Source organism: Falco rusticolus, chromosome 8 (assembly GCF_015220075.1).
Source record: "Falco rusticolus isolate bFalRus1 chromosome 8, bFalRus1.pri, whole genome shotgun sequence".
Lineage (NCBI taxonomy): Eukaryota > Metazoa > Chordata > Aves > Falconiformes > Falconidae > Falco > Falco rusticolus.
The window spans coordinates 5,550,254-5,566,315 of NC_051194.1; the positions used below are offsets into that span (position 1 = coordinate 5,550,254).

The 16,062-nt window shown below is 41.8% G+C and overlaps 1 protein-coding gene across 9 annotated transcripts; it reads right to left on the bottom strand.

Moving 5' to 3' along the window:
- Positions 1 to 2,950: 2,950 nt before the first annotated feature.
- On the bottom strand, positions 2,951 to 14,574 carry CLK4 (CDC like kinase 4). 9 transcript variants are annotated; one of them, XM_037396594.1, is made up of 14 exons: positions 14,444 to 14,574; positions 12,332 to 12,391; positions 11,544 to 11,695; positions 10,274 to 10,499; positions 8,976 to 9,066; positions 8,509 to 8,575; positions 7,484 to 7,600; positions 7,215 to 7,381; positions 7,019 to 7,113; positions 5,748 to 5,877; positions 5,335 to 5,417; positions 4,785 to 4,864; positions 3,382 to 3,469; positions 2,951 to 3,303 (listed from the first exon to the last, which is right to left on the bottom strand). In XM_037396594.1, exons 2-14 carry the CDS (start codon positions 12,383 to 12,385, stop codon positions 3,166 to 3,168), a joined length of 1,488 nt encoding a protein of 495 aa, XP_037252491.1. In that variant the 5' UTR covers positions 12,386 to 12,391; positions 14,444 to 14,574; the 3' UTR covers positions 2,951 to 3,165. The 9 variants fall into 9 exon arrangements, with proteins under 9 accessions (XP_037252491.1, XP_037252490.1, XP_037252486.1 ...); XM_037396593.1 differs by having other exon boundaries at positions 11,544 to 11,701; XM_037396589.1 differs by lacking the exon at positions 14,444 to 14,574 and adding an exon at positions 13,699 to 13,723 and having other exon boundaries at positions 11,544 to 11,701.
- Between the last annotated feature and the right edge of the window lie 1,488 nt (positions 14,575 to 16,062).

Consider the following 16,062-nt stretch of genomic DNA (forward strand, 5'->3'; position numbering starts at 1 on the left):
CCCGGTGCCACCACGCGTGCCCCACCAGCCCCAGGGAGCCCGTGGATGAGAGAAACCAGCCACGCTCATGCGTAAGCACCGCGCCCCCCAGGCCGCGCCAGCCGCCCTTGCCCTAGCCTCGCCGTTACCGACCGCGCCGCGGCGACTCTTCGCGTGCCTGTGATGCGTCCTCGGACAGCTGAGCGTCCGCCCGGAGCCGGCATACACATCCAAACATACTCCTGGCCTCCCGGCCACAGACCCTGCCCTTCTAGGCGTAATTCCTACTTTTAGAATAATGAGTGAAGCCTAGGACAGAGTTAGAAAACGCTACTGCGAGTAGTGTCAGTGTCTAGTGTATTAACACAACGCACCATGTGCGTGACTGCACCGCGGTGTTCAATAGACACGCTGCTTTTCCATAGCCACTGTTCCCAAACCCGTTAGCCAGGTAAGTCTGTATCATTCACTAACAGCTATTCCCTGCCCTCCTCCACGTGCCCGAAGACACAAAGAAAACTCCAGGTTGTCGTAAGCAACCTCTTTCGTTACCTCCTGCTCCCCCTCTCCTTCCGGAGCGTGCAAAGACTTTGCTTACAAGCTCTATGAGATTGCGCGCACACACACACACGGCACCATCACTTCGGGGGCGCTTCCAAGGTGCAAAGCATCTGGTCCTAGAACGTGTCCCTGTGACCTGAGCCCTCCTGACAACCGAGAGCGCTGGAGACGGTAGCAAGAGGCAGGAGTGATGGCTGCGGCGGCGGCTAAGCCCTCTGCCCCCCAACTCCTACCACCTTTCCAAGGAAGTCTAACCCTCAGCTCAGCCCTTACCCTGCCCGGCTCCCGAGGTTCAGGACCTCATATGGTTGCGCTTCAGAGGCAAAGCCTGGCCTGTTCACGGAGAAGGCAGCTTTATTCTGCCCCACCACCTACGGTCAGCAAAACCTGTACCTGACCCTTATGGAAATGCATACTGCTGGGCTGCCTGGCTGAACCATTCCGTTTCACACATCGTATTTTTAAGGTTCAATAGCGAACAATCTCAAGTGCAGAGGAAGATGTGAACCGACGTCACACCAACAGCTATAAGCAGTTCATATTAGCTTGACTCAAACACGTAAGGATTATAAACTGCCCTGATTGTATTCATATATTAACAAGGCAACAGGGTGTGTGAGGATAAAAATCTCTTCCCCCGCATGACAGAACCACCGAGGGCAGCCGGAGAACAGCGTCAGCCCCGTTACTGACAGACCCCCCCGCGCCTGGCTGGTGCTCGACTGCCAACAGCTCCCTGCGCCCAGGGACCTTGGACGCCTGCAAAACTGCTTGGCACCTGGCTGCAGATGCCATATTAGTCTTGATAGTGTGGGTTTTTTAAATTTACTGCGGAAAAAAAGTGAATTTAAACAGGTTTTTATAATGTATCTGTCTAGCACGTATCTCCTTTAACAAGTGCAATGCACTTCAGTAACTACATCAAGGCTAGAAGTACTCCTTAAGCCACAGTAAGTACAGAGTCTTTCCCTTTCTGATTTTGATAGCGCTGGTTTATAGTTACAGCTTTATAGTTATAGCAGCATATAAACTTTTTTTTACCCCCCATCTGCCTTTGATTTGCATTGCTCAGCCAAGTCCTTGCTTTGCCTCTGAAGGTACGGGATGGAAAGCGCTGTGGGAAGCAGCAAGGGAAGGAGTTCGCTCCTGTCCTCAGTCCTACCAAGCTGACCTGGACAGTACAAACTGTTACGTTCTCTGTCACACAGAGACAAAACAATGATGCAAACGCGAACATCCTAGGAAGGGGAGGGTGTCCATTATGAGATATAATCAGGCACAGGAGGTGGCACTGGTTACAGAAGATAAGCTTTCAAAGCCTGTCCCAGCTATATTCTACTGCCAAGTCAGAGATAGGAGCGTCTGGAGCCTCTTGCAAATTAAGTCCCCTCATCAGTGGAACAAGGACATCAGTTTGAAATCTTACTGTGCATTAGGACTCACCCAGCAAGCACAAAACCTCAAGTCAGGCTCCCGTGGAGCTGAAACAATTTACTGTTTCCTCCCTTAAGAAAGGCTTGCGTGGTGAAGTCAGAAACAAAGTGGCCAAAATTTACTTAATGCATCTCCAGACAGCCCGAACGAACCCCACCATGGAAGCTTCCCTCCCTCCAACTCTGCAAGCCTGCGTTAAACTGATGAAGAGAGCACTGAACAAGACCAAAAAACCATCAACTTAAAAACACAGAAAAGCAAAACCTATCAGAGTGCATTAATGGGGTTGGGAAAGCAGTACCATTTTCATCTCAACTCAGCACGTGAGTTCAGGAGTCACAAGTGGAAACCCATCCTCCTCCTCCCGATACTATAGTCTGATGACAGTGTTTCCTCGGTTGCCAAGGTTACTAAATTTATCAGCGATCAGAGATCAAGCTCTACAGAAATATCTATCTGAAGACTTCTGAATGATCTTACTACTATTGCAAGAGAAAGGCTTAAATATGCCACGGTTCTGTGGCAGGCAGCATTCCTCTGCATTTTTCTCTAGGGGCAGCGCAATCCTTCCAAAACCTTTATCATGATAATGCTGATCCTCAACAAATCAACCCTGAAAATATGAAATGTCACTTTTCAGACCTTAACCAAAACCCTACCTACAAATACTCAACATTGAAAGCATCAGGTAAGCTTCCAGAGACTAACTAGCCAGCCAGAACATGATGCAACTGAAAATCTGTGAAAAAGCTGATGCACAAAAACCTGTTCTCAACCCTCTTTCAGGATGGTATAAAAAAATTATTGCACTGCATGATTTGGTAGCCTCAGCCCTTCAAATCTTTTATGACTAATAAAAGAAAGCTAGCTGAAAACATTAAGTGTTTTCAAAACAGGTTCAGTTATACCATCTCTTCATCTGAAGTCAAACACCTAATTAACCCCATTGAGGGGTGCAGTTTGAAACAGAAAACAATTTTCAAAAATGAAAATTACTTTTATTTCTCACTTTGATACCCATAAGACTACAACTGTTCAACAAGGTAAACTTAACAGTTATACAAAACATTTGTAAATATTTACAGACTTAACTGTACAAAATAATTTAGAGTTTACAAAAGTTTCATGCAACCTCTGTTGACTGACACAGTCTAGGAAATCTCCTTGAAGAAGCATAAAAGATCTTTGTATTTATTTATTTAATGGTTCAAAAAAAGGATGCTGCAAGGCTTCATCAAGAGTAATTCTTTTGGCTGGATCATATTCCAGCATCCTGCGAACAAGGTCAAACAGCCTTTGATGATCTGTGTCTTGGCAATGCATGAATTCCTGAAAGAAAAAAGCAAGTAATTTAGAGAGATCTTTTGCAACTGCGACTAACAAAATAATGAAAAGGCTGTCTCCTACCTTTAAAGGCTTACAGCGTCTCCTAACATAGCGTCCTGCAGAACTGTGCTCATCCCAGTCCAATTGGTCATGGTGGAAGTAATGCTTTCTGCATGGCGAGGAAAATAATTTTAAGATAGTGTCAGCACAGAAAGTGGGCAGATGCCTTTCTAAGAAGTTTTGAAACACCATAAAAGTGTTCCTGCACACCCCTCCGCGTTTGGGAGCTAACATCTGTTTAAGCAAATACTTATTCACAGAGACCCGTTGCCTTTATACTACCATTGTCACAATATTTGGAAAACAGGTCCTTCAATATTCCAGTCAACAAAGAAGCCACTGAAAGCATCCTTTCCATTACTGGCATTTAAAGAGATTGATGCTTTCAGGTATTCCAACAGAACAACTTGGGCTCATCTGCCAGTAGCAAGAAGACAACTTGTCAATCTATCAGCTCTTTAAAAAACGTTTCTTATAAAATCTGCAGAGTTTAAGTGGTTAGCAACTATCTAACAAAATGACATAATCCCAAATGTCTTGAAAAAGTGTAAGATGCATGAGACTACCAGTGCAAATTAAGTTCTGAGAAATTCACACCTCAACATCAGATTAATACTGCTACGTCAGTAGCACTTTATTTTTTAAATACCCGAATCTATTCCAATTGCAGCTTTTAAGTTTCTTCTCATTTTTCAAAATGCATTATGAATCAGTTGAACAACTGTAATAAACTAAATACAACACCCAACCCAAAACTACTGCAGTTCTACTATAACATGAGTTACAGGATTATCTAGGATTAGCTGGCAGGGGGACAGCTTACTGCAGAAAGAACGGGCCATCAAATCTCACATACTCTGGATTCTGCATGTATGGGGGCTAGGGGAGAACCCTGGGCTGGCTGCTTCTCCTTGCAATGGAAGGGGGAAACTTCTGCTGCATGTAGTTATCTTTGAGGAAGAGAGAAAGATCACTGAAACAAATGTCTGAGGGGTACGAAGGGACGGGGGAAGAGGCTGGCAACTGTGTTAGCAAGACAGGACCCTCTTTCTTCTCAGTATAAATCTTCTGATGGCAGCAAGTTCTTTATTCTCATAGTTAATAGAAAAATGGGTGTCTACTGTTCTGCTGATCATAGCAAACTTCGTTTTAAAGACTAAAGAACATTCACACTCAGTTACTGTTCAAGAGGTTGGCACATCTTGGTGTCTGGCAACTCAGACTAAAACCAGAAAAGAGGACTACTGTCAACTATTTAATGCACCTAAATCTGACACAATTTCTTGCAGTAAACTAACAAGTAACAAGAAGCCTGGAACTCTCTTTGTTGATCTTCAGAAACTCACAGCTAACAATGGAAACTTTAAAATTTCTCTTGTAACAGGAAAATATTAGGCACGTTACTTCTTCTGTCATGAACTTACCTGGATTTCTTTATCATGTGAGCTGGCAGAGGCCCTAGTATTCTTTCCATCATTGCCAAGTGTTCTTTACTATCATGCGTCTGCGTGGGAAAAGCAATGAATGTACTTAACACATTTTTCTACTCTCAGCCGCTTGGTAACAACACTCATCTATTAACAAGATGTTTGCCAGAGTACTGTCACAGTATCTTTATACATTATCACATTAAATTATTAAAAATAGATTATGCAATGCAGCTTGTTATATAGCACTTTTCAGTTAAGAGTCCCCTGAACAACAGAGTTCATAAACCAAGTTTTGTAAGAGTGTGTTTTGTTTACTCTTCATTCCAGCAGTATCTTCAGACTCTAGACAGGCTTAAACAGTGTGAAGGAGATATCCAAGGCACCACATTTTCATACACGTATGCTGTCTTTACAGTGTCATCTGTGTAACCCTTAAAAAGCCTGTGAGCTTATGCCTTTTACAGTAACAGTTAAGTACACGTCATTAAAAGATCAAAACCAGTAGCCTGTAGCAAAAATGTTCTATTTAATTTTATGTACATACCTGAAACACTGTAAATCCCAGATAATACTCAATTAGAATACAACCAATACTCCAAACATCACAAGGCTGGGACCATCCCAGGGCTGCCAAATAAACAAAGTTTGTTTTACTTTTTAATATATTCTCAAAACTTGTAATCCACAGAGCGCATGCCCACTTTCCATGCATTTACTGATACCCATTTTCCCCTTCCAGACCTCACCCCAGACCTTTGTGGGAAAAAGTAGGAAAGGAACATGTTAGTTTTGTTTTTAGAGTATTTCTTCTGCTGTTTACCCTCAAGAACTCTACCATCGCCATCTGTGAGAAATGACAGAGTTGTTAGAACCATGAACAACTACCCCAGTTTATGAAGTAAAGACATCTGAATGAACTGTAATTAACTGTCAGAAAGTTTACAAGTCTTTACTGACCTAAAATAACCTCAGGAGCTCTGTAATGCCTTGTAGACACTAATGTGCTGTGATGCTCATCATCAAAAGTTGCACTTCCAAAATCAACAACTTTGATGTCTGTGTTTTTTAAAGTGCGTTCATCTCGCTTCTGCAAGAAAATGAAAATGCTATTTGTTAGTATTTTTCAGAAGCATGCTTAAGCAAACGATATTCACATTATCTTGATTCATCTTCAAAATACCAGTTAACATAAAACACTAAAAATTAAACCTATGCAACAAAATACTCCTTCCAAATACATCAACTACTATTCAGCTCAAGCTCCAAGAAAGAGGAGCTGCTAACAAAGTGACTTAGTCTGAATACTCCAAACAGCTGAGTAAAGAAAGACCTTTCCCCACAGTAACAGAGCTCCTTTCCTCTTTTGTTAACCTTCAAGTTAACTTCAGTTAGCTGTTAACTCCGTCCTGTTTTTTTCTGCCCACTGGTGCACAGTCATTTATATAATTTTAGCTCTAAACCGAAAAAAAGATCAAGCCTTATGCATAAACTAGGGGCAGTGAAGTCCAAACTGCTTCTCTGCCTCCAACAAGGTTTTATAGTTTGAAAAAAAGAGCGGCAACATAAAAAGAAATTTGTATTCTTGCCAGTGTCAGAAGAGATTTGTGCAGACAGGTTCATCCTAATGTTGTGTCTTAGCATTTTCTTAGATTTATAAGGAAGACACTGGTCAAGAAAAGTCTTACTCAGGGCTCATGCCAATTATAACACTGCCCAACGGCCAATATCACGTGCTGATGACAAACACGGAATCCATCTTAGCTATTATGCCAATGACTGCAAAACTGACAAGCACTTCAGATTCCAAGGTAATCGGATAGAAAGCAGATCTAACATTCCTCTCAAACACAGGGATGTGTTAAAGAAAGGGATTCAAATGGGTTAAGAAATGTGAAGGCAAAAACCTGGGTAAATTCAAAGCCATTAACATAATGCTCCCTAGGAATGCCAGAACTTCATTAAACAGCAAAGAACTTAAGTAGTGATCAGATGAAACAGTTTAGTTTGAATAAGAGCAAAGTTACTTGCTTAGCAGAAAGTTAGTACATCTCAAAGAGCACAAAAAACATTTCTAGGAAATATAACTCTTACCACTTGATCTTTCTACACAATTCCCCACCTGCTTGCCACCCCCAGCCCCATCCCCACCCCTGAAAAAACACACTAAACACAACTAAACATTCAAAAGTAGCCCAATTCAAGTTGGGAGAAACAAAGAACAAACTTACCATTTTGGCATTGTACTTCACTATGTAATCAGACTCCACAAACAAGATATTTTCAGGCTTCAAATCAGTATGAGTTAGTTTATTATGGTGTAAAACTACAAGGAAGAAAACCACCAGTATTCCATAATTAATACAGAAAATCCTTAAAAGGGGAAATAAAAGAACATACTTGGTAAGAGCACTGAGATTTACTTACAGTTTATAGACTGGCAAATTTGGTAAGCCATATTTCTAATGTCGTTAATATGAAATGGCAGAAAACTGTTTTCCTTAATAAAGTCATAAGTACTAAGACCCAGCAGCTCAAAAACAATGCAAACATGGCCATGATGATCAAACCATTCCAGCATCTGGACACAGCGACTTAAAAAAAGGAAGAAAAAAAATATTAAGCAAATGAAGACCCAGTTTACTGAATAATTATCTTCTGCAAATCCTTAGTACGCTGACTAATTTTATACTTACAAAGTGCTGCTTGGATCCATGGTGTTTAAGTGTTCCAACACCTGTATTTCTGAACGGGCTGCTTCCCGGTATCTGCCAACATTTTTCACAATTTTAACTGCTACATGCATTCCCCTCCTTTAAAAGAAAGTAAAGCATTGCAAACTGAATCAATTATTGTTAAATACTTAAAACCCCAAAGCAGCTCTATTTTAATCAGAGAAACACAGGAAGATTAAAGTCATGGAGATTTATGAATACTGGATACTGGAGTACTGTGCATTTAGAAAAAATTTGAAGAGTAATTTGATTATGGAGTCTGACAAAAGAAATTTACAGCTCAACCAGCTGTAAGCAACTGCTTTCAAGCAATGCTTTCACCATGCATTCTGACATACAAGAACCTAAACTGTTTTCTCAGCATCTCAGCACATCATCTTCTAAAAGCCAAGTCTCCCAAATCAATTCTGCACTCTTTATATACCCTCATATTCTCCAGTTATGGCAAAAGCACTTGTAGAACCAACAGAGAAATATAACTAAGCAAATCCTAGCTATCCCTCTTTAACAAAGGCAGGTGACATCTACTTAGTAGTTTGCACCATGTGGTTATACAGCTCGTACAGGAAAAAAACCAACTTAGTTATAAGACAAACATGGTTCAGGCAATTTATTGCTAAAGACAGATTCTCAAAAGCTTAGAGGAGAAACAAAGTAATTCTCTATTTACCATCTTGTATAAAGTCAATACCATTCAAGGCCCTTTGACAGGGCAACAGAAAAAAACAAAAGGCATTAATAGTACCGGAAGAGATAACTGAAGAACCTTAAAAACTATCAGGGACAGGTGTGGTATCACCTGAAAATCCTTGAAAATTCTGAACTACACATAAGCTTACAAGGTAGCTCTCAGAAACAGTGTAATTACTTAAATATACTGCAACACTATTTGAACTGCAACCTTCTTTTAAAAAACGTCTCTGATATTTGATTTCTGAGTGAAGCGGTGTCTTTTGTCATGAGATCCACTTATAACCAACACTTACATATCATGATCTATGCACTCCACTACTTTTCCAAAAGCTCCTTCTCCTAAAGTCGCAACAATTTCATCTAAAAAGAACAAACACAAGTTAGAATTATAAAACTACTTAAACAAGAATTAATATTATTAATGTAGACTTAAAAATGTGCCATTACAAAAGCATAATTACTTAAAATCTCAGCATCTGAATGCATTATTTTATTGGACAGGTGTCATAAAAACAGTTAGCCAAAAAAACTATCTCTTGCTCTAATCTCAAGATTCAAGTTCATTTACTAATTGGAACTTTTTGAACACAGTATTTAAATTCTACAGAAAAGAAGATATGCAAAAAAACAAAAAAGCACAAAAAAAACAGAACAAAAAGAGCAATGAAGATTTCTTTATCCCCCCTCCTCTGACATACTATTCTAAACAGATTTTTTTTTGCTGAAAAGTTTTTTAAAAGTGTTGAAAAATGTTCTATACATCTTGCTCTTAGAACGTCTCCACTTTCACAGATCAGGTGACCCTCCTCATCATCCTCTACACTCCTGGATCTTTTCCTTCGGTGACTCTTCTGGAAACGGCACCAAGATCGTCCAGCCAATCAATATATCAGAGTGAATTCAGGGCAGAATACGCAATTCATTCAGCGGGGAGATATTCAGGCATTCAGTTACACACCAGGCCACGAACAGTTGGCAGGAGCAATTTCAAATTCAGTCCCCAGAAATTCACAGGGCACAGTTTATGTTACAGAAGAAAAACATGGCAAGGAACAGATTTTCAGATAAATACTTAAAGTGATAAAAGCAACAGAAAAAACAACACAATTTTGTCTCTCAAACAGTGGCTTAATTGAAGACAGATTAAGACTGCAACATAGCTATTTCTAATACTCTGCTAGCAAACAGCAAAAAAACAGTATTTATTTACATATCTAAGCTTACAGTCAGGTGAAATGTTTCTATTTTTAAAACTTACAGTTCATGTAATCTAAATATAAAAAACTAAAAAGTAATTTTACTTCCCTCACGTTCAGAGAGAGAAGAAAAATTACTCCGAAGTCCTTAATTCACATTGTACAATCTAACACAACTTGCTGTTTCTACTGCAGAAATATGATATAAAACACCTGGAGCTGAAGATATATCAGTGGGCATCATGCCAATACTGAAAAATTCAGAGAGCATGCCTTCAAAGAAGGCAAGCAGCAAGCTTATCCCAGCTTCAGTAAGACATTAGCTGCCATTAGCCAAGCACATGACTTATCAAAGTTTTCTGGAATCAGGTGTAGAATTGTTCTTATCAATTTACCAGACATGCACGTTTCATACTTCCAATTAAGCTTACATTAAAAAGGCATGTCACTTCAATTACTTTTAGCAATAGGATGGATGGCACCTCACATTCTACCTGAAAAAACACAGTTCGCTATGCCGTAAAACTAAAAAGTGACAACTGTACTTTGAAATAGGATAGTTACCTGTTTTCAATTTCAAGATAACATTTTTCATATTAATCCCAGTGATCTTAACTACCAGCCACCTGTGTCCCGTGTATAGCTAGTACTGACGATAATCCCACCCCCCACCCAACGCTCTGATCCAAAAGTTTCAACTAAGAACACATTCATATGCTCACAAATGGACTCAACTACAAATCCTTTTTTAATAATACAGTATTTCTTAAAAGTACTGTGATCAGGAACTGAAGTTCTAGCACTCACTTAAGAAGTCTATTACCACTAATTCATTAATAATAAAGTTAAAAATTACTCATACCGAATGTGATTGGTGACTGGAGCAATGATGTCTCTTATGCTTCCTTTTATGACTACTTTTCCTGCTCCGACCAGAGGATTTGCTATAGTGATGATGGTGACTCTTTTCATAGTCTCTGTGATAATGCCTGTGGTCATATACTTCACAGAAGTCATTTCTGTATTCCTCAACATATCTCCGGTCATGATGGTCTCTTTCATTTATGGCTCTATCGTCCAAATAATGACTGAAAATATATTTTAAGTGAATGTTCTCCACTTCAAAAACTTGAGGTTCCAACAAGATAAGTGACTTGAGCTGAGTTACAGAGTTACATAGTATTTGTCTTTACACCAAGAACGTTTCTAATTGACTCCCTCCCCAAGAATAGTGGAGCTTTTAAAGTTCCTTTATTAGGAATCTAACAACATTGCCAGTCTCAAATACACAGCGGCCATCCACACAAACAATATATAATCTGTCCAGTTTGCACAGTAAACACGAAACTCAAACTCAATAGGAGAAACACTTCCTAAAATATACTGAGCAACTCCATTACAGCCTCCTAAATCACAGATTAAAACACCAGATACAGCAATAATCCCCTTCTACGCTTTCAAAGCTCGGTGTTAAAAAACAAAACCTGGAGACTAAGAGAAGCAGCATTCTTAGTGCACTGCATTAAACATTAAGAACCTCAGAGTACCTGGATCACGGATCTTCTGCACAGAAAAAACCCAACTTTTAACAAGCTGCTGAGGCCAAGAGCCCCCATATTGCTGTACACCTACCCCTTCCAAAATTTTTTAAGCATGAGTATAAGCTCTTAGAAGAATTCCATGGGATCATCTTCTCAACGAAAAAGAATAGAAAAACACATCCTTCCAGTGAAAGCAGTGTGGGAGAAAAAGCAAACCATCTCCAAACCAGTAAGAAACTCATACTTACCATTGCATAAAACGATTAAACAAACATTCTCTTCCGTTAGTTCACATTAAGTAAATGAAAAGGCGTACTTTTTACTTGAAGTTTAATATCCAATGCATTCAATACCAATACTTAACCGACAACAGTGAAACATACTAGTAACATTTACTTGGTTTTATTAAAGAATTTCTATTTAACAATTCAAGTACTGTGTTAACAAAACCAACTACTTCTTAAGCTCATCTTAAAGTGAGCCAAACCTTAAGGAATTGCCAAGTCTGGGCCCTTTAAAACTCTTATCCTCAAAATGTTTCATTTTAGACGTGATAAAAACATTACTGCTACTCAATTCAGAATCTTATACCTTTCTGAAATGTGATTTGGTTTATAGCGCTTGCTTTCTTGTCCACTGCTGTGGGACCTTTTCCTGCGTTTACGGCTGCTACTGTGCTTTCTTTGATCCCAGCTCTTTCTGTCATCCCATTCAGGACAATGCGATTGTTTTGAATGCCGCATCTGCCACTGAAAAAAAAACCAAATCAACAAAAACACATAAAAGACAAAAGCATTACACTAGTATTTATAGATGCAAGTCAACTACTGTAGTCTGATCAAATGTAACAAAACTAGGAAGAACCATGTCCTCAAATAATTATTTTTCCTCAGCTTCCTCCACATGTTATTTTGGTCTGGGAGCAGACATGGCTTTCTCCTCCTAACACTGTTACGAAACACAAATCAAGATTAAATAGGCCAACTCATCTTCACTTAATAGCTTCAAACATGTCATTAAAGCCTGTTTTAAATAAACTCTCAAGTGACTAAACAGAATAATTTCCTTAAAGTCTTTGTTGGAGAGAGACCTTAATCTTCAAACATCCTCTCCAATATAACCTGGATTTAGTTCTTCATACTATAGTCTACATCAGTTACTACACGAAAGTCAAACATGGACCATCAGTCCAAAAACGTCTCTCAGATGTATTTACAGATCCCTGTTAAACAGATACTTTTAAAGTTTTAGCAATAATCACAGTGAACTCACATAACTTTGCAGTACTATGCGCCAACCCACAATTTTTGAACCCTATTAGCATGCAAACGTATGAGGGTGTTTTACAATTCAGCTGATTCACCAAAGACAAAACCCACCAGCTTCCGTTGCTGGGTGTTATATGCAGGAATTCTGTGTTCAAACAGGTACATGCACAACTGAAAGAAAAAAAAAAAAGTAAAGTAAAACACAGCTGCAGAGTTGTAGAGCAGAACAAAACTTGCCATTATTTGTTTATTCTTCTTTGCCAGAAGTGCTTGAAAATAAGTTTATGTATCTATTGCAGTATATTCTGAAGAATGAACTAACACAGGACAAGAAGTTGTTTCCATTGCAAGCAGTGTCAGCAAGAAAAGTTTAGAAACAAAGATCGCACTAAAAATAACCCACGATTGTATAAATTTACACAGAACAATGATGACTGTCTCTATACCGACTGGAGGTGTTAAGAAGGAAACTTTGAGAACATGTAAATGACAGGCCTGTTCTGAAAAAGGTCTTCTGATACTTATAATATTTGTGACAGACTGGTAGTTGAAAAACACCACACGCTAGACATCTGCATCAGTTTTTTACAGGTATCTTTTTAAAATACAAATACCATGTAAACAGAATGACAAACTGCAAAAATGACGGGTACATCCTTTTGAGTCAGTCATGATTCTAGGTCTCCCAAAAACCTTACTCACTTATGATACATCAACAAGAAATAAAAATACTAACGTGCTGAATGACAGACACCACAAGGATCAAGACAAAATTAAAACTGATTAGCGTTCCATTTACATGCCTCAATTTCTTCTCTTATGCAGCTCCCAAACGATTTTCCTTTATTTTCAATCTACATAAATCACAAAGCACCCTCAGGTTTCTGGTTATTCTACTTCTGAGGTGAAAAGGTCCACACATACTCAGTTATAGGTGAATTGAGGATTTTACTTATGACTGCCTTTTTTTTTTCCCTTCCCCATTTGGCAGAAGGCAGGCTACACTAAAGACTCTCTAGCGGACAAATATCTAAATAAAACCACCTTTAAAGTGTCCTGCAGAGGGGGGCTTAGGGGTGTACGGACGGCCATTTGACACAGAACACCGGAGAAAAGGCTTAGCAGAAGACTAGCTGCTGCATGACCACACTCAAGCTCGTACAGATTTACTGGAATTAAGAAGCTGCAAATTCTGTCCCTAAAGTAACCGATGAAATGCAGATGAGGAGGAAATCGTTAAGAGTCGGTCTGTGTAAGACCCAAAGCGGCCACGATCCATTTTACGGTAGGAGCCACCTTAAGATTTTTTTGACTATTATGCACTCCCTCTAAATTTATGCACCGAAGCACTTCACTTATGTAATACTGACAGCTGACACGAACATATGCATTCCTATAGTATGTGGTCCAAATCCATATCACAGGCCGTTTTCACTCCCACATTTCGCCATAAGGTTTCCCAAACAGGAGCCACCGACCTTTTGTAAAAGTTCCATTCATGAAGGGCCCCAGGAAGGCCACAAAAGTCCTGTCGTAAGCTGCCTACACTGCAATTTCTAAATGTCTCTCCTCCAAAACTTGGCTGGCTGCAGGGACTGGAAGAGGTCAAAGGCTTATTCCTTTGAGATGACTAAAGTCCGCCGCACCAGGCCGATCCGAGCGTGTGGGGTACAGCCACGCAGAAGTAGGTCCCACAGCAGACACCCACTACCCCAGCCCACAGTCACAAAGTCCACTTACACGCCGGTCTTCCCTCGGGAGCATTCTAGAACCGAGAGTGTGTGTGTGTGTAGTAAGGGCTCGTCTGCGCTGCCCTCTGGGGAGGCGCAGCCATGTTCGTGCAGGCCGGGCTGAGCAACCGAGCTGCGCGGCCCCCACACAAGCACCCGCCGCACACGAAGCCCCACCTCTGCCCACCACAGCCCCCCCACCGCCCGCAGAGCCCCCCTCCGCCACAGGAGTCCCTGACCGGGGGGGGTGGGGGTGTCGTGTACTCAGGCTCCCTCCTCCTACCTTAATACCACCTCAATAAACCCCTCACGCAGGCGGTGGAGGGGCTGCTCCCTGGGCCGCGGAGGCAACGCAAGCAGCTCCCCCCCCCCCCCCCCCCCCCCCCAACCCTCCACTTCCCCGCTGCTTCGCACCCCCTGGAAACAAAAGGGAGAGAGAGAAAAAAGGAAAGATGAAAAGAGCCCGCGGAAAAAAGCCGCTTCCACCACTTACAGCTGAAAAAAAAGGCGAGCGAGCCCCGTCTCCGCCCTGCGCACAGAAACAAAATGGCGGCCACGACCAAGCGCGGAGAAACTGCTTCCTTCACTCCTCCCTCTCTCTCGCGGGTTCGGTGCGGGGTGACGTCAGACGCACGCACGGCGGGCGTAATGGCCGCCCCCTAGCGGGGGTGGGGGGAGGGGAAGAGGCGAGCCACCGCCCCCAGGCCGCCGGCGCGCTGAGGGAGCGGGGCTATGGCTGCCTGGGCCTGGGCCAGGGCTGCTCTCGGGGGAGTCTCACGGGGGCTGAGGCCGTGTGGGTTGGGGACCCCAGTTCACGCAGTGCTTCAGTAGGCAGCCCGGGTTTGGAGGCCGCCAGCTGCTGCAGGGCGGCCCTCCCCCCCCACCCCCGGGAGCTCTCTAGGAGTCACACTACCAATTAATTCCTCCTAATGAGTGCATCAAGCCTGGCTCTGAGCAGTTGGGTGGCCAGGTGGATCCCGCTGCTGGGCCTGGCTTCGTGCTTAGGCGTCGTGTTTGAGAGCTGCTCGTAGGTGTCCGGAGGGATTCGCTCCCGAGTGGCGTGAGGGCCTGTACAGAGAAACCCAGTAACGCTGTGCAGCCCCGGCACGGGACAGCCCCTCATCCACAAGCCCGTGGCCGCTGGAAAGGGAGCGTGTGCCTCGTGGGGTGGAAGCAAATCCATGTTTTCCAGTGGTGGGGCAGCCCCAGCACGGGCAGCTCCTGGCTGACGCCCGTAGGGATGTGTGGCAGCCACTCGAGCCCTGTCGCAGCTCCCGGCGGAGGCGACCGCTTCCTCGCTCCCAGAAAAGCAAAACCCTGGAATCACAGGCCTGAATTAATGCTGTGCTGCACAGCGGGAAAACACTCCCAACTCCGCTAGCAGCCGTTTGGATGGAGAATTTAATAAGCCCAAAGAGACTGTTCTAAAGCAAAGCAAAGTCAAAATGAGGGGGAAGTGGAACTGAAATGCAAGCTTCAAATTTATTAACTCACAGTGGTTTATCCAGGGGAAAATTACAAATCCCTGAAGGTTAGTGGATAAATTGAAAAATTCACAAGCTCAGCGACTCTTTCCCAGAATAATTTTCTCAAGTTTTACCTCTAATGCAGAAACATTTTGCAACTGAAGCAAAAAAGAGAGTATCTAAGGAGTGGTACACTTTTTACTGAACAGGTGCTGGTGTCTTTTTAATGCCAATCCCCAAAATTATTAGCAAATAGTACTCAAATGAAGACATAAGTTTAAAACTTTCACTAAAATTTGTTTGGCAGTGAGCTTAAGCTAAGCATTTAAAGGTGGTTTGCACTAGAGTGAAAATCTTGTTTCTCTTCCTGTTTTCTTTTTTTCATTATTATTATTGAGGAAAGGAAGCTAAAATAGGGAGCACTGCTGGCTGTTTGCTACCATGTGGTTTTTAAATAAACTCTTTTCCTCATAGTCCTTGTCATTTACCCAATCTGTCAATGCCAAATATGGCTTTGATGACCGTGGTTTACTGTTTCTCATTTAGCATGTAAATGATTGGTTATTATTTATAAAACTAGTGAGAACATCTGCAAAGTGTTGAGTTTTCCCAATATCCACTGAAACATCCCCTGCCTGAGGAATTC

Bases quoted from the DNA above. Each gene is read 5' to 3' on its own strand.
- CLK4 (XM_037396589.1), bottom strand. The intron at 10,500-11,543 runs GTATAAGATTCT...ATATATTTTCAG, and splicing joins CCAAATCACATTTCAGAAAG to TCATTATTTGGACGATAGAG. The intron at 7,114-7,214 runs GTAAGTAAATCT...TCTTCCTTGTAG, and splicing joins AATTTGCCAGTCTATAAACT to TTTTACACCATAATAAACTA.